This window comes from Calypte anna, chromosome Z (genome assembly GCF_003957555.1).
Source record: "Calypte anna isolate BGI_N300 chromosome Z, bCalAnn1_v1.p, whole genome shotgun sequence".
Taxonomy (NCBI): Eukaryota; Metazoa; Chordata; class Aves; order Apodiformes; family Trochilidae; genus Calypte; species Calypte anna.
Window position 1 is genome coordinate 31022046 of NC_044274.1, and position 23851 is coordinate 31045896.

Genomic DNA, 23851 nt, shown 5'->3' on the forward strand with positions numbered 1-23851 from the left:
TGACTTAATTTAATGTGTCATGAATATACTAATTAAATACCTGTATTGAGCTGACTGTTGCACTGTATTTGCACTTTCTATACTGCAGCCTTTAGTCATGGGAGGCAGAAGGAATTCTATAGGATTTTTCCTTCAAACCGTGCTGCAGTTATTAGTTTGTTTAAAAAAAAACTTTGCATTATGCAGCCTCTGTGGTCTTAGTCTGTTTATAATGCAGTGTATTGTCCTACATTCAAAAGATGTTTTGCAACAAAGATAAATGTATAGGAAACAGCCATAAAGCTTGTGATGGCATTTGTGTAACACAATGCTGTACAGATTTTGTATTTACTGAAAAAATATAGGGAAAATTAAATTAATGTTTTCTGCATGTTTTGCTGCTTCTCAGATCAAGTGTTTGTGGCTGCCATTTTTGCTGAAAACCTGGTGCTTTTTTTTTGGTTTTTTTTGTTTTGTTTTGTTTTGTTTTTTAATTTTTCACTACAGGATGTCAGTTTGCTGCTACCTTGGCTTCTGAATATTTTTAACTTTTTTTCAGTTTTCCAGAATTAAACCAAATATTCCAGTGATTTGCAGGTCTTCCTCATGTTTTCCTTTGCAGTGAATATCAGTGGTGAAAGAAAAAAATCTGTTAAGCGTAATTGTTTGATGTCAGATAAGTACTGGTTTTCACACATAGATCCTTCCATAATTCTTGCATTTAAATAGATGATTTTTGTGGAGCAACAAGGGAGAAGGATTTTTTTCTCTATCAAAAATTAGATGTAATAGTTTCCTTGTGAGACAACACTGACACAAAGGCACTTGTAAAGTCTGTTAAGCTGATTTTGTGGAAAATGTCAATAGTCTGTAGTTCTGTTTTCTGTTCTGCAAACCTTTAAAATTCCTCTGTATGGCTGAGGTGTTATTTGTATGTTTAAAGATTTTCTGGATATTTGCTATCTAATTGTGACTTCTTTGTAGATTCACAAGAATGTGAGGTGGGAGAACCTTTAAACAGAATAATAAAGTGTGGAGTTTCACAAAGGGTGTTAACCTAGTTTCAAAGGTAATTGCATTTGGTACCAAAAGGGCAAAAAGGGTGGTGGTGGAGGAAGGTTTGAAGGAAATATCTGTTTGAGGAGATAGGAAAAGGAAATTTGAGAATTGATTGGTGCTACTGTGCTGTTAGTGGGTGGACTTTTTTTTTTTTTTTTTTTCCCCTACAGGAAGTAATTTGCAGTGCTCACGGAGCCTTTTGTTGAAAAGGGTCCTTCTCATTTGTGTGAGTCATGCTTTTGCTGTGAGCGAGTTGGCAGCTGTAAGCAGGACTGGGATCTCTGTCAGAGAAAACTGTTACTTCACCCAACCTTAACAGGGAACCATAAGATATTTCTTAAAAATAGAATTTTCTTTTTTTTTTTTTTTTGTTCTTTCTTATACTGTTCTCTTTTTTACCCCCAAATCTTGCTATCCATATTGTTATGAATCACCTGCTATGTTAGCACAGGCATCTCCTGCATTGGCATCAGAGTTGCCAGGACATATGCAGGAAAGCAGATAGAAGGGCATGCTTCAACGTACCAAGTATAACCGCTTCAGGAATGATTCGGTGACATCAGCTGATGATCTTATTCACAATTTATCTATGAACAGCAAGGTCTCAGCAGTTCCTACGACTTCAACAGCGTCTCCGTACCTGGTGTCACCAGAGGTTCTCCATAAGGAGCAAGAGGATGGACCCAGCACCCTGTGTACTCTCATCCATAAAGTGTCCCACTTGAAACTCTCAAACACGGGCAGCCTGTTGGGTATCAAAAACCTCTCCTCTGCAGTAAAGGAGCTTGCTGTCTCCAAGTTGCAGGGAAGCTCAAGTGCTTCCAGCTCAGCTGTAGGGGCTTCAGAAAACACATGTAACCTTCTCTCTGCCACTTCGTGTTCTCAGCAGGACGTGGGCAAGATGAGTATGGGGAAAAAAACACGGTCAGAGGAAACGCATTCGGGAGGTGAAAACTGCAATCAAAGTGGGAGCTTTGTCAGTAAACCCTCCCGAGGATGGCTGCATTCAAGTGAGAAGATTCTGGGACCCGGAGTGACATACATTGTGAAGGTTGGTCTGTTTTCTTCCATTCTCAGCTTTTATCAATGAAAGATTCTCTGCTGGCTTTGATGACAGGCTAGTGAGGCTAAAAGTATTGCTGTTTCTATATCCTTTTTTTTTTTTTTTTTTTGGTGCATAATGCATGCTATGTTAGGTAGTAAGCCAGGGTTGGGAAGCTGTGTTAATTTGTTAAGTTAGATTAAACATGCAAGCAGGTCCTTTGTCAGATAATGTTCTACAACTGTAAATAATACTGTTCCAAACCTAATGGCTGGCTTTCTTACTTTTTGTTTGTTTTTGTTTTTTCCTTTCATTTGAATTAGGTTTTCAGTGTTATGTAGCATACTGTATGTATCTTAGATGTACAGTTTTTCAATATGTCTGGCGTAATATAGAGGAAGGAAGAAAGTCTTCTTGATGTGTGAAGAATAATTTCAGTTTGAAAATACAAGGACATGTGCATTTTAAAATTTAAATTTATCTTTGAAATCTTACAGCAATAAGGCAAAGAGCGCAGTTCTTTTCATGCTGTAGAGCAGGAAAATGCAGCTTGTTTTACATAATGAAAATTCAGCCACCTTACTGCTCTCTTCCGTTCACTGATATAGCAGATGAAAAGCAGAGAGTCCTAAGTTTCCATATGCTTTGAAAGTATTTTGTAATGGCCTGTTAAATTAGAGCCTGTGAGAGATGGGTATGTGCAGTGGTTTTGTAGTCAGGTAAGATTCTGGTTGCACGTTCCAGCAGAATAAGCAGAAATTGTAAAAATAATGTTACTGCCCAGAACTCATTCTTCAGTCACCATATTTTATTTGCCAAGTGGCTTATATATCTTAAGTGTTAAACAGTTTTATAGCAGACTATTAATATGATTACAGGTGTATTTTTAATCTCATCTTATTCTGGGTATAAAAGTCACAGTGTGAGTTTGTATCAGGATGCTTCAAGACTGAGTGACAGTTAACTCTTACTAGTTTTTCTCAAGTCTCATTACCAAAAGCAGAGTGCATATTTTAAAGCTGGAGCACTAGTAAGGATTTTTCATTTCTTTCTGTTAGCAGTGGTAGCAGATTTTGCAAGTGAGTGCAATTCAGAGCATTGTAGAAACTGTACTATCTTTCTTACTACTCTGAAATTTACTGAAACTACAAGAGTCAGTGCTACCTTTCAGAACACTAACTGCTGCTCTGCTACAGTTCTAGAAGTGTACAATAATAACCCACTGATGATATAGTGGTGTTGAGGCTCTATCATTATTTTGCATGGAAATATACTAGTTAACAGAAGGTAATTTATCTTTTTTCCAGCACAGAGAACTGATCTATTTTATTTTTTAGTTTGCTTAGGATATTTTAAGAAGGCAGATGATGACCATGAGAATTCACTGCTGCTTTTTGTGACATAGACATGGTGGGTTTTGATACTTTTAATTAAGAGCACAATCAACAGTCAGGAGGCAAATATATATACATCTCTCCTTAGGCAACTAATGGTTGGGTTTTGTAACAGGAATTAGTGGCTTTAAAATGCTGTTTCTCTGCAGTTCAGAACTAAACAAAAATTTAAAAAAAAAAAAAAAAAGAAAAAGAAAAAGAAAAAGAAGTTTGTAGTAAATTAGAAAATTACCCTAGCCATATTAGGAGGCATTAAGTGGTGAGGTACCAGAATTTCACTTTATACTACTGCTGAACAATTAAAAAAATTATGGATTTATGAAAAGAAATTAAATATTTTGCTGCAACAAGCTTGCTGAAGACCTAATGAGCCGTAAAACCAAGACAGTAATACAGAACCATCCAGGGTAAATATGGGGTTAAAAGCCAGACATAAAGATCATAACTGAGAGATAGGAAGGAAAAAGGACTTAATCTAAAAAAACCCCACATGGCAAGCCAGAAAAATAATATTTCAGTAAAAAGTATATTGCATTATTAATAGTATAGCAAAGAATCTAAAGAGTATAATCCTAACTGCAATTTTTTCTTTAACACTTTCCTCTCCTAGGAGGGGATAACAGGGATTTATAGCTGATGAAGAAAATAGATTTTTTTTGAGCAGCTATTCAAACACATCATCAAATAAAGGCTTCACTCGGCAAGCACTTCTGTGTGACACTGTTTACAGGAATGTTCCCACTGAAATAATTGAGGCTATGCTGAAAGTTCACTATGTGCTTAAGGATGAACTGAGTTGCTGTGTTGTGTAATCTTATTGCATTCTTTATTCTGTGGTATAGTATACCCATCATATGCAGGGCAGCTGTGATTCTAGCAGATATCTGCAAGTAAACACTGAATTAATAAAAATTACTTTTCTCTTTAGTTGCTAACAGACTGCAAAGCACAACATAAACGTTGAATAAACATCTATGAATTGTCCTCAGCAACTGCAGCATTCCTATAGATAAGAGAAGAAGTGCAGTTCCTACAACATTAAATATTGCTAGTTCCCAGGGCTCTTATTCATTCAGACCATCAAATCAATACATATATAATGTACACCGAAGGGAAACATTTCTTGGATACCTCATGGCTGTACTGAGTTACTGGAGGACTTGTATCATGTTTAATCGCTACTAAATGCCTTACAGAAAAATTTATATGTCATTACTTATGTGAGACAAAAATTAGATTTGTTGTTAACCAGGAAAGCTTTGATACTTTCTGTGTAAATGTGGATGGGGTTACTGTTTTCTCATTAATCCACATTCAAATCATGAAAATCAAGTATGCAACAGGGTATATTGTAGCTACTGGCCAGTTCAGTAACTCACACTGGAATCTTTCTGAAGTAAGAGATACAAAATGTATGACAAATCCGTAACTTTACTGCTGTCCCCACGTTTTCAGATATTACCCATTTTTAAAATGAGCAGTTTAACTTAAATGCTTAGAAGTGTAGGTTATGGAAAACGGGAATTTTATTCTGATCCTCATGGTCTGCTGCAGTGGAATTATTTTCAGCTATAAAATTACTAGCACTTTCAAATTTTTTTTTCTCCCTGGGGATGTTATATTGCATTTTTAATATTATTTAATGGCAAAATTTCCAGAGAACAAAAAAAAAAAGTATTTATTTGCAACAAATTAGGCAGCTACCATAGCCAGACTAGGGGATGTAGTATGGTGAGGTACTGATATTTTACTTAATACTAATGCCAAATAGTTTAACAGATCATAGATCAATGAAAATAAATTAAATACTTTGCTGTGATGTAAGTACTTGAAGATGTCAGTGTTTTATCCATAGAGGGATTGATTGCCATTGGAAGTGATTATGAATGTTCATGTTGTCAGAAAAAAAAACATTAAAAAAAAAGTCTTTTATCACCACAGGCTCTAAAGCTGCATGAATGCAGGTTAGGGGAAAGAGAAGTAAGTGACAGAGACAACACTGGTTTTCACCATTAATCCTTCCTAGTATGCGAAATTCCTTTGCACTCCATTAATATGCTTCAAATTTTATTTCACTGTTATTTGGGCTACAAAAGAATGTTATTAATGCCTGTTGCCCTGTCAGAAACCTGTTTTTTGAGCTCCATGGATCTAAAAACTCCATGGATCTCTTGTACAGCCAACTGATAAGAAAAGAGTATTTCTCACAGGAGTTAAATCAGATCCTTTGAGAAGAAATCATACAGTAGAGTCTTTAAATGTAATATTATTCTAATTACATGAATCAAGTATTATTACTGTGCATTTGCACACCTTTCATAGAAAACAACGCATGTCATAATTTCAGTGCTGAAGGAGTCAACCCTCAACTTGAACATCTGTTCTGCAGAACATGCAGAGTGTTTACAAAATGCCTTGGAAGCTTTAGCATAATTTCCACACTTATGGATATTTTGCGAGTTGCACAATTTGGTCACCCTTGATGTTGATTTGAATAGTTAAAAGTCAGAACAGTTTTTGTTTAAAGTAAGAATTATACATTCCTGCTAATTATTTACATTTTATAATCAACAGATTAATTGAGTTGGTTGGCTTAGAGACCAAACTGCATTCAGCCAGAATTCTGTCTGTTTTCTCTGAAAATTTAATTGTTGATTTCTTTATTTGTTTTCAAATAATAGTTACAATAGGATACCACCAGTCTAACGTATATATCTGCCACTACAAATGTCAAGAAAAACAAGTTCATCTCAGATGAACTGAGATCTTAGGGAAAACCCATGCTTGTCTTGACAAGGCATTCCTTTGCTCTAGTGACAGGGCACTTGTCTTTTCACCATGTAACCCACTGAAGAACTCTGTTTACACTAACATACTATCTATACTTGTGCTGCAGCCTCACTTCTTTTTATAGTAGAAAGATGAAGTGAATGTACAAAAATATCAAGATTAATTTTTCTTGTGGTTTGCAATAGGAAAAAATGCAGGTCTGCCATGGGAAAATGCAAGAGACAACGAGTCTTTTTAGCTACTCACACTCTTTCAGGGCGATTTACTCCCCTAAGCAATGAAACAAATTGCATAGTCATAGAGAAAGAGGGGTTCAACATTGCTTCTCTGCAGTTTTACATAGTCATGCAATGTTAATATTTAATTTGGCCGCTCCAGGCAGCTCTGATACAGATCCTGTTCATTTGAGTTGTGATGGGAATAACAATGGAACTTGGTCATGACTTTTTTTCAGACAGAGATTGAGCGGTTTGTGTAATGAGTGATAGATAGGCCCTTACTTTCAAACAAGTTTTTTTGGGGGCAGGAAAGACTTAAGTCTCAAAAGATTGACGCCAGGAATCCAAGGCACAGCTAAAAGTTGAAAGACTAAAAAAAGCTCCGTGTCTAATGAGACAGGAATTAATTACAGGCAAAAGGATAGAAAGTAAAAACAAAAGAGGGTATAGGGAAACAAAAAGAAAATAGTGAAGTAAAGAGAAAAAACTGTCTAGACCTTTCTTCCACAGAACCACACATTATATTTGCTGATACCATGTGGTTATTTTGCTTTGTTGTTGTTGTTCTTTTTGTTCAGAGTTTGTTTGTTTGTTTTTTGTTTGTTTTTGTTCAGTTTAGTTTTTGTTTGTTTTGGCTTTTGTCAGAAAAAACCCCAGAAATTAGAGCCATCTCTAGCTGGTTAAACAGAATAGGCAAACCAGAAAAAATCTCTTTATTTTGCAAACTGAGCACATTATGACAGTCATTAGAGTAGAGGTTTTGAAAGGACAGAAAAACTAAAAATGTTTTGCAAAAAACAAGTTTTTAATAAGCTTAAAGCTCATATGACACATGGATGTTTTGCAGTATCAGAGTTGTGGAGAATACCCTGGTTACAGTAAGATACAAGATAGATTTTGTACATGTTAGAGGCATAGGCTTATAAATGCCATAAGCTTGAAGTGAGTAATATTTATGAATGTATTTTTTAGATCAGTGTTATGGATTGCAATTCAGGCTACTCAGTGACATGCAGATAGAACAGCAAGTTACACGGGAGACATCTGAAGAAGTAGGACTGATGTGCATCCTGTAGGGTTAGGTGCAGCAGACTTTTCAAGTTGAAATAAGAGTGTGAATACTTAAAATACTATTATTTATTTCATGTAGATTGTCCCTGGATTTGAGTCTATTCTGTAACTACTCATTTGAACAGCAATAGTTAAATAAATGATCTTCATGTGAATGCCCCCTCTGGAAAAGCCAACTTAAAGTACTGGTTGCTGAAGATGTATCTTTCTGTCATCTTGAATGTTTTGTAACTTCATCTTATAGTGGTTAAATAAGCTGAGAGCACTAAGCAAATAGAAACATTATATGAACCCCCTGTGGCAATATATTTATTTCTGCCAAGGAGATGAAAGAGCAGGGCTGCTTAGTGTAGGTGTACAAGCTAGAAGCTGGGGATGCCCATCCTGAGCAGGTGCTGACCTTGGGGCTTTTGGGCAGGAGTGGTGGAGAGGGGGTCCCAAGTGAATCTGCTTGGGGCCGTTAAGACCTGATGGTGCCCTCAGCCATGCAGAACTGCTCTGCTGGGATTCTTCGTAGCCTTTATGCTGCAAGAAGACCCTTTTAGGTGTCTCATGTTTGTGGGTCGTCCTTTTGGGGTTTTTTTTTGTTGTTTATGTTTTTGGGGTTTTTGTTTTTGTTTTTTGTTGTGGTTTTTTTTTTTTTTTTTTTCTATTTGTTTGTTTTTCCATGCACTAAATCCAGCCGGGGAGGTCCCTTACCTTATTTTTCTGTTTTGCATATTGGAGGATTTTTTTGGGGCAGTCTTGCTGTGAACAGAAGTAACTATAGCTTAAGCATTATAAAGTGAAAATTTTACAAAGAATCATGTAAAAGACGTGTTTTCATTGCAGGACTCCGGTGAGGAAGACCAGAGGTACATGTTAGCAGTAACAGGTCCTTCCTAAACCACATCTCCAAATGTACAATTTTGAAAGCAGTCATAGATAATTTCAGATATTTAGCATAGGTTTATATTTGGCTCAGTGAGAAAGCACCTGCTAGATCTTGCATCTTTTGGGTCTCTGCTGTAGTAATACTCTTCATCAAGTGGTTCTACTTGATGATTGAGGTAGTGTAAGTTCTTTAGTAATTAGATACATTTACAGTGTCCATATTTCTGGTTTCAAATGTGTAATTATTTTCAGCTATTGAAGCATAATGTTTAGCTGCAGAAGTTTTTGCATATTTATATTAAAGGAATTTTGATGTAGAACACAAGCTGTTAGAGCTAATACGCATGGTGCTTTTAAAGGGAAATATGTATTAGTGAATAATCAAATAACAAGCAAAGTATTCTGGAAAATGTTCACTGAATTACAGTTTGCAACTGTGAAAATAAAACTACTCACCTGTGATACTGTGATACAGATTCTAAACATTTCACATTGATTAACATCACACTGCAATAATTGCATTTACCTAGTATTATGTATTTTTAAACTTAAACCTGAAATGTATAGAACTTTTGCACACTGTAACTTCTTTTAAAGTAAACTTCTGGTACCTACAAAAAGCTGGGGCATAATCACAGAATGTCAGGGGCTGGAATGCAGAATGTGTTTACACTTAAAATAGGATAGATTGTTGTCCAACGTGTGCACTTCTGATTCTACAGTTTTGATTGCATGAAAAAAATACATCTGTAAAATAAGACGGTCAGAAATACTGTGTATGCAAACTTATGGATACGGGATTTTTTTTTTTAATCTTGTGAAAGCCCAGTCTATTAAGCATCTGTGCTGTGTGGTTTTAGCAATCTTATTTCATCCAATATGAGGAAGAAATTTTCTCTGAAAATGTGTTGTTTTCAGCCCCATTGGAGATGGAGATTAGAAAACTGTCAGAAGGAAAATTTGCTTCTCAGTGGTATCTTTCCCCTTACTTGCTAAAAACGAAACCTCAGAGCTGACATAAGAAATTGCTTTTCAATATCAGATAAAGTACGTTCTTCTTGCCCCAGGTGAATCCTTCACTTTTGTTCTTGAAGAGGCTCTGAATCCTTACCAGATGATTTTATTGTGAGATGCTGCCAGCATTTTTTCACTAGGGATGTCCTGGTTTGGGCCAGGATAAAGGTAATTTTCTGTCTTGTACTTTTGCTTTCAACTAAATCTCTATAAGTAGCTGTACTTGCTGAAATTAACAGCAAGTTTCTCAGACAGTGTCTGTTTCTAGGACTGATAATGCTCGATGTTTATAGTTACAGCCAGAGCCAAGGCCACTGCTTAGTTCTGAGGAACATTTTACCCTCTGGAAGGAGAAAAGGAGTAAACAGGTCACACCTGCAACCCTCTTTTGGGGAGGTGTGGACAAGACCAATGACCAAAACTGACCACAGTATTCCATTCCATATGTGTCATATTCAGTATAAATTTGAGGGATCAGGAGGGTCAAACCTCTTCCTGCTTCCCCTCTTCACCTGTCCCTGTTTGCTTCAGCATCTTGGGAGGATTCCATCTGTTCATCTGCCTGTGGTCCTGATCCATGCCATCCTGAATCTGTGTGTTCCTGCCTCCAGCTCCCGACTGCTGCTGACTCCAGGAGTCCAGCCTGGACTTTCCCAGGGCTGCCCTGCAGCCTCGGTGGTGATGTGAGAGTTACTGGGGGAAAGAGGGGAGAAACATTCCTGCATATTTGTGTATATTTAGTAATTTTTTTTCCTATTTATCATTACTGTTTCATTAAAGTTGTGTAGTTTAGTTTCCAACCCATAAGTCTCTCTCCCTTATTCTCTCTCCTTTCTTTATCAAGGAGGAGAGAGAGATTAATACAGAGTACCTGTCATTCAGTTTAATTGCTGGGCCAGTGTTAAACTGTGACAGGGGGCAAACATAAATCCACTACTACTATCTAGTGAGAATTGTAGCAGTATCCCAAATATAATGGATCCTTCTTTTCTTATGGCAGTTCATGGGGTAGAGTTTTTAATTGTTTTCCCAGTGATAAGGTGGCCCATATTCTCAAATTGTGGGGTGGTTTCTACAGCCTCTTCTGTTTGCAACTCTGATTCAGTAAAAGTAGAAAAAAATCTAGTTTATTCTAGTAAATATAGTGAAAATACATTCAGAGGGAAAATACATACAGGGGCGAACTGTACTCTAAAATACAGTAAAAATATTGCACCATGTGCACAGCTTTTCTTCAGGTATCTTCTTTTCCCAGCATCTGATAATATTTAGTCACATAAAATCTCCATATTCAAAAATGTGTTTGCAGACATGGAAAGTATTGCCAGGTTTTATTGTACCTTCTGTTCTGTTATCAGTGACATATGTTTTCTTTTGCAAATGCTATCTCTGTGCCCCATCATCCACAAAGATTTGAGATATCCCACAGGTGTTTTCATCTTCTCCAAGACCTCTTTGTTTATGAATACCAAGTTACTGAAGAAGGACTGCACTGGTTTTCTGATCTCTGTGGGAGAAAAAGAAATAACCTATTTCCAGCTTTTTCTGAATTTTAGGAAATCTTTCTATCTTTTTCTGTATAATAATATTTTCAATTTATTAATAGATAAATACAGATCCTTGATAAAAGCTTAAAATAGCAATTAATATTTACTACATTTCAGAAATAATAAAAATTAGCAATTTTTTAGACCTAATGATGCTTCATAAGCTTTCTTAGTAACAGTGGAACAGTGTATTTGTGCATGCTTGAAGTCAAGATACAGTATTTCAAGATTTACGTACATATTAAAAATACATACATATACATAATATGGTTAAAAATCAGGCACATATACATGTGTACATTAATTTTGGTATACTAAGGCAGTTTTATTATTTTTTATCATTTAACTCAGTGCAAGAAATATGATCACAATAGAACAACGTAGTTGCCAGTTGCCTGCTGTTGTTTAGAAGCTCATTCTTCTACTGGCAGTGGGTTAGACTTAGGATGAATTTATTTAGATGCAAAAGTTTCACAGCCTTCCAGTATTAATTAGTTAATGCTAGCCACTTTGTTTAATAGTTGATCTCAGAATCCTTCAGGAAATCAGACTTGTTTTACTTGACTATGACTGAAAACCTTTACAAATATCTTCAGAAAAGTCACTGAAAAAGGATTTACATTATTAAAGTGAGACGTCTACCAAATATGCAGTTGACTCACACTCATGCAGTGAAAATTTCAAAACATGACCTCTGTTTTTATGAGAGTGTGCAAACACTCTTTCTGTTTTGAGCAGTGTATCAAAATATATCAAGGCAAGGATACACGAGAAAGTCTTATTTTCCTGCAGTCTCTTATAAAAATGTTTTATAACTTTACTATAATCATTAAATCAAGAAGTTATGAAGGTTACTACTTCTATGAAAATAGTTTAATTGTGTATTTTTAGCAGCATTCCTGTTACGGAAAATCACGGCATTCAGTTAAAAAAGAGTAAAGAACAATACATTGTGAACATTGTAAGTTGCCAAAATAGCATAGCAAGCTTATATGTCAATTAATGAATCAAATTATATAAACCATAGAAATAATTGCTGAGAGGTACTGATGTCTCACACAAAATACATGTGTTTGCCTCCTAAATTTCTTTTTAATTGCTGCACACTTAAACATTCAAACAGTGTAAGGCAGTTCATTGAAAGAGTAGGCTAACATTCACCACTTAAGAATTGTTGAACTCCACATATATACAGATATTTAAAATGCTTTTCATATCACAGGAACCAGTTATTGCACAAGAGCAAAAAAGTGTGTGTTGGCCAAAACTGAAGGTATTCTTGGAAGAACTATGTTCTCCTCTTGCCCACTATTAATGAAGTCATCAACCTATTTCCAAGAGAAATGTCACTGACAACCATATCCATCATTATTTGTCCTAGTCCAGAAGCTCTGTTAGTTTACTTGTCTCATGGAGCAATTTGTAATGATAAATTTACAGCTAAAGGGTCAAGGCTTATTTGTAGTTGAACTCCAAGGGAGACTTATTTTTAGATTTTCCATTCAATTTTCATTCAATCGATCCACACTTAAAGTTTTCTGTCTGTATTAGAACATGCAGTCTTTAATGAGAAAACACCCTTTGCGGGAAACATTGATTCACTGTGAGGCTCAATACATGATTACTTAATGGTGTAGAAATTACTAGCTGCCTAAGTATGAAAGCACAGAAGAGTGCCTTTCTGTTTGTCATTGCAGCATGTGTTTATGACACATTTTGGTGTTAGATTCTGACAGCGTCTAAGTATAGGGCATTTTCCTCATTCAGAACAAGGTTGCTTGGTGTTTCTTTCATGCAGAATTGCTGCTCCCCTGACCTGGTGTGCTGTTATGCAGATACCAGGGAAGCATGTGGCAGAGGTACAGAGCTGGACTCTCAGCATACTCTGGTAATATAATAATATAATAATCATAATCATCAGGTACAGAGATCTGTATCTGCAGATAGTTCTGAAAATGTGTCTTGGTCCAAAGCAAGGGAAGGGCAGGAGACTATGGCATGGCTGGCAGAATGACAGTCTTTGTTAGGTAGGACCTCAGTATTGTGTTAATTGGTAGCAAAGCACAGCATTTAAAGCCAAATACTTATATCCCAGACTATCAGAGAAACTAAAATCTATGGCAGCTGACTTAAAGCTCTGAGACTACTGCTCATACAAATTTATTTCTCTCTGGATACCCCATATTGCCTCTGCCTACAGCTTTTTCTAATATTGTAACTCACTCAGCACTAGAAATGTCACAGAACTAATCTTCTGTTCAATCCTTCTGCTTAAAATAACTAAGTACACCAACATAAATTTAAAACGTGTGCATGCAAGACCTTCTTCCCACCACACTGCTATCTGCGCAGTAGCTGGTAGTTATTTGCCAAAGGCTGCCTCTTCTGCCTGATGAAAAACATACGCTGCCTCCATATTTAGCTGGATAAATGAACCATTTACCCGTTTTGAAAAGGTTTGAAAGATTTTCTGGTAACTGCTGAGAGAATTTATGCTTTTAAAGCTGCTGTATAAGCACGTGGAATTTCATATCATTAGTATAGGAAAAAAAGTTTTATTCTAACTTATGCGAGTGCTGTAAATACCAGTCAGTATTAACTGTTCTTAAAGACTAAGCATTATTAGTAAATAATTGTATTTAAATGTAATGGTGTTTAAGGGGGTAGACCCTGAAGAAGCGTCCTGGGTTTGTGGGTAACACGCAATGCATACTCACTGTTATTTAGCACATTTCCCTTCGCTTTTTTCCTTTTATCATGGTTTAAAACTGAGCCAGCAATTAACAGAATGACAGATGTTCTTTATTAATTCCCCTCACCTCCCTGATAAAGAAAGGAGAGAGAATAAGGGAGAGAGACCTATGGGCTGGAAACTAAACTACACAACTTCAATGAAACAGTAACGATTTTAAAAAAGGAAAAAATACTTAATATATACAAATATACAGAAAAATGATACCACATTCCTCCCCCCTTCAACCCAGTAACTCTCACATCACCACTGAGGCTGCAGGGCAGCCCTGGGAAAGTCCAGGCTGGACTCCTGGAGTCAGCAGCAGTTGGGAGCTGGAGGCAGGAACACGCAGATTCAGGCTGGTATGCATGAAGACCACAGACAGGTGAATGGATAGAACCCTTCCAGGATGCCGGAGAAAACAGTGACAGGTGAAGAAGGGCCAAAGGGAAGGATGAAGGGTGTAGAGGAAGGGGCTTGACTGTCCTGTTTCCTCAAATTTATACCAAATATGATGTATATGGGATGGAATACTCTGGTCAATTTTTGTCATAGGTCTTGTCCATACCTCCCTAAAGAAGGGTTGTAGGTGTGACCCCATTACTCCCTTTTTTTTTTTTTTGGGGCATAAGATGTTCCTCAGAATGGAGCAGTGGCCTTGGTTCTGCACTACATTCTCTAACCATAACTATAAACTTTGAGTGTTATCAGTCCTAGAAGCAGACACTGACTGAGAAACTTGCTGTTAGTTTCAGCAAGTACAGCTACTGCTGAGAGACTTAGCTGAATGCAAAATTACAAGACAGAAGATTCTCGCTACCCTGGCCCAAGCCAGGATATTCCACCCCTTATTCCATACCATTTGCGTCATGTTCCAGTCATTACTATCTCTTGTTTCTAAATACACCTATACACTATTAACCATCTTGCTATAATAAAACCCACTAAGTTATTTTAGTCTGTGATTGCAGATGCTTATCTATTGTACCAGACTCTTAAGGGAGAGAACAATTGTCACAGTTCATGTCCATGTTCCACAGGTTACAGATGTCAACTTTGAGGAAGTTACTGGGTGCTAGTCCTTGAACTTAGTTGGTTTCATCACCATGACATTATCCTGAAAAATATTCACAGAACACTGTTTATGCAACAATTCATATAATGGCAATTAATGTGGGGCAAGAATCTGTGACCCCCAAAATTCCATGCTCTAGTGATTTAGTCAAGAAAAAATTAGGTATTCTCACCCAGTGTTAGATTCCCTTGATATACACATTGTACTTCTCCCTCCTCCATCATTACCCAAAAAGTGTGTCCAGGCCCGTGAGCAAAAGCAACCCCATGAATGGGTTTGCATTTGCCTGAGGAAGGAAAAACCCAAACTGTTTTCCCTAGCAGATTCCTTTTATGCACCACAGGCACTTTGTCCCCATCTACTGTGTGTAGAAGGTCTGACTGAGCAGGACCAGCTCGACTAATGGAACCCCTGGTGTTAACTAACCAGGTGGCTTGTACCAAATGCTTGTCACAATTTTTAAAATTTCCACCAGGCATTGCTTGCTGTTAGGGTAGTTTTTACTGGTCCATTGTACCTGCTAATTTTCCCTAAGGCTGGTGCATTATAGGGCATATGGTATACCCACTCAATACCATGCTCTTTGGCCCAGTTACTTATAAGACGGTTTTTGAAATGAGTTCCATTGTCTGACTCAGTTCTTTCTGGTGTACCATGTCACCACAAGACTTGTTTCTCTAGGCCCAGGGTGGTGGTCCAGGCTGTGCCGTGAGGCACAGAATATGTTTCTAACCATCCTGTTCTTGCTTCCACCACTGTGAGCACATACCACATAGGGAGTGTGATATAGTCAATTTGACAGGCCTTCCCATACCTATATTTCAGCCATCCCCATTCATACCACAAAGTATGGCTTTTCCTAGTTGCAGTGCATGTGTCACAATCCTTGATAACCTGCGCAGCAGCGTCTAAAGTCCACCGCTTGGTCACGAGCCCATCGATACGTTCCATCTCTTGCTTAATGACCTGAAGTGTCACAGGCCCACGTAGCTAAAAATAGTTCACTTTTATGGTCCCAATCCAAATCCATTTGGAACACTTGAGCAGCCTCCTCTGCATATTGGTTGTTTTGATGTTCCTCAGTGGTTTGATGTGAAGGGACATGGGTACCTACATGGTACACTTTTATATCAAGTTTCTCTAACCGAGCAGCAATATCTTTTCACAGTTCAGCAACCCAGATAGATTTACCTTTACACTTCCCATTGTTTTCTGTCTGCTGCTTTAACCAACCCCACAAGTCATTTGCTGCCATCCCTGAGTCAGTATAGAGAAAGTCTTGGCCACCTTTCTTGTTCAGCAATATCCAAAGCCAGCTGGATGGCTTTTACCTCTGAAAATGGATTCAATTCACCTTCTCCTTCAGCAGTTTTGGCAACTACTCACTTAGGATTCCATACAGTAGCTTTCCATCTCTGTTGGCTTCCTGCCAGATGGCAGGATCCATCAGTGAAAAGAGCATATTGTTTCTCATTCTCTGATAGTGTGTCACATGGTGGGGTTTCTTCAGCCTGTTTTACCACTTTTTCTGGTGGCATTCCAAAGTGTGTGCCTTCTGGCTCATCTGTAGCCACTTCTACAATTCCTAGACAATATAATTCTTCTGTTCTAGCTCTCTGTGAGAGCAAGGCAATCCGTTTACTCCATGTAGCATTGGCGGCATGATGAAGGGAAGGTGTTCTACCTGTGTAGAACTGGCATTGCTCCCTGGCCACTGTGTCCGAGTTGTTTCCTTGTGTGAGGTGGGGCAAGCAGTGGCTGCAGAAGCAGAAACAGCAGTGCTCTCTTCATAAGGCATGCTCATGTCCATACCTGTGTTGTTGTCTTATTCCTCACCAATATATGATAATATATGAGAATACATATGAATATATGAGTAATGCTAATAACACAAATCAGGAGAATTAAAATTATAATAAACATAATTCCATTTTGACTAACATCTGGTGAACTCAGCCTGAGGTGAAACAAGGAAGTAACTGAAAAACTGAAAACAAAGCTTTTTACCTCTGTATGAAACACCACTGCACCATGTACTGTTCTGTATATTAGTATTGCAGACCATATAATGACTACTGTTCTTAAGCAGTGCTTATGAAAGATAAACAACATATTAACACTAATCTTGGCTACAGAGCAGCATATCTCATACCCTAAATACCACAGGTATGGCATGACTGGTTTAATTTCCAGCCCTGTGAAATTTCAGAAGGAAGAAGTTTGATTCCTGCTCAGTGGAGCCATATGGGTATCCTCCTACTGAAGCTGGAATTCAAATCATTCAGGCAAATTAGTAGAAATTTTAACCTGGGCTTGAGCTAATTAGCTTAATCCGTGTTGGGCACCATAAATCTGTCACAGTTTAATGCTGGCCTGGCAGTTAATTGAATGAGTGGTGTTCTCTGTTAATCCCCCTCCCTGATAAAGAAAGGAGAGAAAAAAAGGGAGAGAGACCTATGGGCTGGAAACTAAACTACACAGCTTTAATGAAACAGTAAAGATTTTAAAAAAGGAAAAAATACTTAATATATACAAATATACAGAAAAATGATACCACATTCCTCCCCCCTTCAACCCAGTAACTCTCACATCACCACCGAGGCTGCAGGGCAGCCCTGGGAAAGTCCAGGCTGGACTCCTGGAGTCAGCAGCAGTTGGGAGCTGGAGGCAGGAACACACAGATTCAGGATGGCATGGATCAGGACCACAGGCAGATGAACAGATGGAATCCTCCCAGGATGCTGAAGCAAACAGTGACAGGTGAAGAAGGGCCAAAGGGAAGGGTGAAAGGCAAAGAGGAAGGCAAAGAGGAAGGTGTTTGGCCTTCATGATCCCTCAGATTTATACCGAGTATGACATGTGTGGGATGGAATACTCTGGTCAATTTTTGTCACTGGTCTTGTCTGCTTCTCCCTAACGGAGGGTCACAGGTGCATGCTCTTCCTTTCTCTGATGTTCCTCAGAACGGAGCACTGGCCTTGGTTCTGCACTACATTCTCTAACCATAACTATAAACATTGATCATTATCAGTCACAGAAGCAGACACAGACTGAGAAACTTGCTGTTAATTTCATTAAGTACAGTCATTTATGACAAATTTAGCTGAAAGCAAAATTACAAGACAGAAAATTCACTCTATCTTGGCCCAAACCAGGACACCTTTTTGTTTTGCTTTGCTAATGGGGGGAATCAAGGTAAAGGAAGAACTCAGGAAGTTCAGTTTTCTATGTGTTGTCCATTTATTGCAATTAGGATGAGGAGCCACTGTTTCATATGAAAAAGAGGACTCCCACAGCTACCTGGATGCAGAGTCATGTCTCTAGACCTGCTGTGCTTCCCATGCAGATCCAGTGAACTATCCTAGTACAGGGGTGTGCATACTGTGTCAAATTCAATGGTTGCAAATGTGTTGGTGTAGAGGATTTATGTCCTCTTGTATAGGCTGCATAGAAGATTTGTCTGCAAAAATGCTAATACTTACCTTAACTCCTGACAATGTGGAAGGAAAGGTCCTGCCTTGTCTCAACATCTTTAACATCTTTACGGCCTTCTGTGGAAGTCCTTTACCCCATAGCGTAAAGCATTTTGCTTTGAGTAACTGGAAGGATAATTACGTTTTTCAAATTCAACTCTTGTACTCCTATTATCTTAAAAATAGAAAGGTCTGTGTCACAGTTTAGGCCCGGTACCAACCAGGCCAGTTGTTAGCCCCCCCCCCCCAATTATGGGACAGGGAGGAGAAAATCCACCCAAAGGCTCATGAATCAAGACGAGGATAGGGAGGTTTTCATTCCCTAATTATGGTAAAAGGTAAAACCAGAAAAGTTCAATTTGGGAAAGAAAAAACCCTAATATAATCAGAGAAAGATAAAACATGGCCACATCTCCCTTCTCCCCACAGCTCCCTTCTTATCAGCCCCAATTGCTTCAGCCCCCCTCTCAGCAGCAGCAGCACTGCAGGGGGATGATGAGTGGGGTTTAGTGTCAGTTCATCACACGTTGTTTCCTCAACATGGGGAGGACTCCTCACACTCCAACGTGGGGTCCCTCTCATGGCAGAGAGTCCTTCAGGAACCCCTCTGACATGAGTCCCTCCCATAGGTGCAGTCCCTCAGGCACAGACTGCTCCAGCCCGGGCTGCTCATGGATTCATGGTCTCCTTTGGGAACAGTCACCTCCTTTAGCATGGGGTCCTCCATGGCTACAGATCCACATCTGCCTGTCTGTGATCCTGTGTAGGTTGACACTTCACATCTACCCACTTGTGACACTTTAGGGGCAACAAATCCACATTTACCCCATCATGGTCCTTCAAGGACTGCTTTATCATGCTTCTTCAGGGACTGCTCCATTGTGCTTCTCCATGGGCTGCAGAGGCACAGCTGCCATCTCACCATGGGCTGCAGGGAAATCCCTGCTCAGGCACCTTCCACCCACCTTCTTCATCTTCTTCACTGACCTTGGTTTCTTTTCTCTGCCTTTGCTCTCTTACCTAGTCCTCCCCTCTACTCTGCAGGTCTCTTTTTTAGAATTTTTTTTTTTCCAGTTATGTTTTCCCTTTATTTAACATGTTACTCACAGAGGTGCATCCATCTTCTCATATGTCTTGGGAAGCGGTGGGGTCACCACTGGAACAGGGGAGCTTCCAGCAGCTTCTCACTGGAGCCATCCCTGTGGCCGCACCAGCTTCCAAAACACCACTGCAGGAACTCAAGACAAACTGTGTTGTTACTGTATTTCTTCAGATAGACTTTTAGCAATGACTTTTTACTGTCTCTGTCAGTAGATGGATACTCTGAAGTCCACAGCTGACCGGAAACCACCAATTAGAGGATTATTATATGGATTAGCAAGGATTTTTTATTGACAGATGAACCTGAAGTATTTCAGAAAAATGCATTTTTTTTACTTTCTCTCTCAACATAAAATTTGAGCATTTTCTTGAATTTATAATGATTCTGATATTCCACTGACTTCACAAAATCAATAAATTTACTGCTACAGGTTTCTTCATTTACTAAACTGTGACTTTATGAAGTAAAGAAGCAAATGTACTTTGTGATAAGCTGCCTTCTCTCTCTGTGATCTTTTTCTATTGATTAACTGAAAAGTGATTTGTGGTGCATGTGTGTGTGGCTAATTAGTATTAGTAAGTAAGTATTAAAACACAACATTCCTAAAAAATTAGGAAACAATGTGGCACTTATTTTTCTTTTCCTTATTTTATTAGAGCAGATGCCCTCTCAGTATAGTTCCTTGTTAGGGTTTGTTGTTTATTTTAAAAACAGTGGTTAAGGGAATAGATACTGTAAATTCATTAAAGGTGGGTAATGAATCTAATTATAAGAGCAAGAGGATTCAAGTTTGCTGTTTCATATTAGTTTGCTGAAGAAGAAAACTCATAAAACACTTGCAATTATAAATCCTGCATTCTCTGTCTATGACATGGGTTGTTTTTGTGTTTTTTTTCTTCTTCTCATGCATTGGTACGGCTTTTAAAAATACCAACAGTACTTTTAACTGGGTCCACAGTTACATGTGGGCAAACTATCATGAAATCAAGTCCTTGGCAATTACTATTTTGTATTATTATAAATAATACCAAAATTTTTATTTTGGTATATAAAAATTTATATTTTTATAGGTCTTTGGCTAATGGGAATAGAGGCAAAACAAAAATCACTACAAAACCAATCAACCAAACACAACTCAACCACACATCTCCAAACCAAGAACAACAACAACAAAAGGAATAGTGAAAATGTAGGCATATGACTTGAAATAGACATGATGAACAGATGAGGCAAACAAAAAGATGCTCACTTGCCATGAAAAAGCACTGCAAGTGAGAAACTTGCAGTGACCTGACCAGCCTATTACAGGGTTTCTTATGTTACCTCTGTTTTCAAAAATTAGATCTACATACACTACCCAAAACCCTGGGAATATGAATTTATTTTTAAGCCCCTGGTTTATCATCAGCTGTTCAATAATATGCAGATTTCAGATGCATCAGTGTTCGAAGGCACTAACTAATTTTTGGCTAACAATCAAAGCGCTGTCTGTTTGCTGATGTAACCATGTTGTCTCTTACATGACTCACATAAGGCTCTGTGTGCTGCAGGCACAATCTGCAAAGTTTGGATGATGGCTACACAGATTAAAATGAGTTCATCTTAATTTAATAAGAATACCTATGCAGTTTTGCTGAGATATTGATATTCCAGTTGTTGAGCCTCAAAGAGTAAGAGTCCTTTCTTTGCTTTAAAGTAGGTTATGAGCAGATTTTCACGCTACTAGCATTGTACTTGTACTAGCAGGCACTCATCTGCTGTTAGATGTGCATATGCTATTCAAGTGTTCAAGCATTTAAGCTCCTAGGCTGGAGTGCTGCAGTTCTGTGTGGGGCTACATTTTGCTATGTTTTTATAAACGTGTTTGTTGTTGTTACTAGTACTAGCTTCTGAGTCAAACATTAGAAGATTTCTTCCAGTAAACTGGTGTTTTCAAGAGTGTGTCAGGAAAAACTGAACAAGGTTGTTCATGTTCATGGAGCAAAAGACATCTCTGGCAATGGCTACCTTAATTTGTTTTTTCACTCCACACACACGAATGATCTCAGTTCTCACCTGTTGAATTTTCTGTTTCTATCAGAATTTAATAAATTTAATGGGAGAATTTAATACCCTTTCTTACATGGGGCACATTAAACCATTTTAGTTGTTAAATAAGGATTTTCTCACTGAGTTGCAGAGAAAACAGAGGAGGTACTTTAGGGAATATGGAAAAAATCTTTAACTATGACACATATGGCCTTCTCTTACATTTATTTGGAAAAACTGTAGCTAGTAAGGATGTTGGAACCTCATTCTACGAGATGGTCCCAAAAGTGTATGGCACTCAGCTTTTGGATTTACATCAGCTTCCTGCAAGGTGCTGTTTAGCATGCAAAGTGAATCCAAAACCTCTGAATAGGAACGAATTAATTAATATTCAAGACTTCTTCCTCGGGGTTTGTATTCACTCAAAGGTATTCAAGTTGTAAATTCATTCAAATATCAGATAGTGGACAGAAGGCAGGACATTATCCAGGAGTGCATAGAACTGGTAGTTCCACATCATCCTAATTCAAGGTGGGCTGCATCTCAGCATACTTGTTTTCTAAGCAAAGAGAGGGAGGATGTTAGTGGGAACTCATAAATATCACAGTGCAGATTGGTTAGAATATACCTTAAGTGCTTGCTGAAGCAGTGCTTTTTTAGAAGTAGATTGTTTTATAACTATATTTTAAATGTTTCATGGAATGCCTAAAGCAAAAGATAAAAGGTAGCATTTCTTTTTAATCAGGATATTTACTTGTTGAAACAAATGAATAATATATTTACTTGCTATCTTGGTTGTATGTCTCCTTTTTGTGGATCCTTGTCACGATGTACTTCAAATGGATATTTTTATAGAGCAATGTTGGTCTTGGGGAATAATTGAAGCATAGCAGTAGGTGAGTTATATGTCCCTGTAGCTGGCCCTTGGACCTTTTGGATGTCAGTTTTTATAGTAATTTTGTTATTTGAAAACATGCCGTGGTGATTAAGTGTTTACATCTTTTATCTCAGAAAATCAATTGCCATCTTTGCCTTGATCAGTCAGGACACTGCAAGCTTTACTATGTTGTGTTCAGTTGTCTCCATGCTACACATAAAACCAGTACAGGGTAATTTTTCCATCTAACTTTCCTTCAGTCTGGCTTTGTCTCTACTTTTGTAATGCAGATCAGGTAACATGAACCAAAGGAATCTTAAGTGCACGCCTTCTAAGTAGTACTTGTCTGATTTTTAAAATGTTTATTTTGACAGTGACTTGTGTGCATATGTGCTTGTGTATTGATTTGCATGCTTGCATGTACTCATTAAATGACCTTCTAGTTTGCTTCTAAAATTTGGACCTAGTGTCAAACTTTTACAATTGCTTCACTTTAAAAGATTTATGGCAAATACAGATCAGTGAAGGAACAGATGCAATAAAAGGGTGTTTAGTATTGAATGGTCTATATGGACAAGTTGATGAAATAATGAAAACCAAGTATCTCAACAGCAACAAATCACAGGCATGCATTGCTATAGTATTTACAGTTTACTTAATTATGGAAATATGTCATACAAAATAAATATTGGCAAAATTTGTCTATAAAAGCATCCTAAAACTAAAGCAAAATGACACAAAGAGAGTACAGGAAACCATCTTTCATTGCAGTATCTTGTCATTAGTTAATTAACTTCAGCTGATTATCTCAATTGACACTTAACAAATTTCCTCTCCAAGCAAACCAAATCACCTCCTGATTAACTTTAAAATGGAGTTAAAATACAATACACGAATAGCATTATCAGAGTCTCTATGAACAGACTTATGTATGTTTCTCCTGACTTTCAGAAGTCAGGTGTGTGGTTGAATTCGTAACATACATGCAAAGATATTGTCATGGAATATGCCAGTCATGAGCTGGTTTGTACAAAGCCACTATCAAAATATCTGACAATAGCATGTAGACTTTAGCATATACAAATTATGGCCATTTTTGGAAGCAAATCTAGAAGGTTCACCTGAGTTTTTCTCACTCCTGTGATGCTGTTTTAGTTTAACACATATTCTAACAGTACTCCCTCTTTTTTTAGAGATGCAGGGCAGAAATCTGAGTGATTAAGTCTGTCCTTTTCCTAATGCTAGCTAAATTTCATGTCAATCCACTCTTGAATGACCTTGCTGAAGCCATCTCCCAGCATGGGTTACTAGTATATTTTGTTAGAATCTTTCTGTATATTTATGCTGGTGTTATTAATGAAAATATTTAAATGAAAATTAATATTAAATATTAATGAAAATATTAAATCTCATAAATGCCTGAGCTGGTTATTACAAAATCCTTTTTGGACTGCTGATTTTTTTTCCAGCTTTCCCTAATATAATTTACTTTTTTTTTTCTTAGTGAGGCTTAGTTCTATCACTCTAAGAAAGGTTTTCCTACTAACTAGTGCTAGATGAATTTGCTTTACACCA

General features: G+C 37.7%; 1 protein-coding gene across 1 annotated transcript in view; it reads left to right on the forward strand.

The window, feature by feature from the left end:
• The first annotated feature begins 1549 nt into the window (after positions 1–1549).
• Positions 1550–23851, forward strand: part of SHC3 (SHC adaptor protein 3) — a 64950-nt gene continuing 42648 nt past the window's right edge. The window contains exon 1 of the mRNA XM_030467454.1: positions 1550–2089. Within this exon, the coding sequence (XP_030323314.1) occupies positions 1550–2089 (540 nt within the window). The remainder of the gene's footprint in view (positions 2090–23851) is intronic.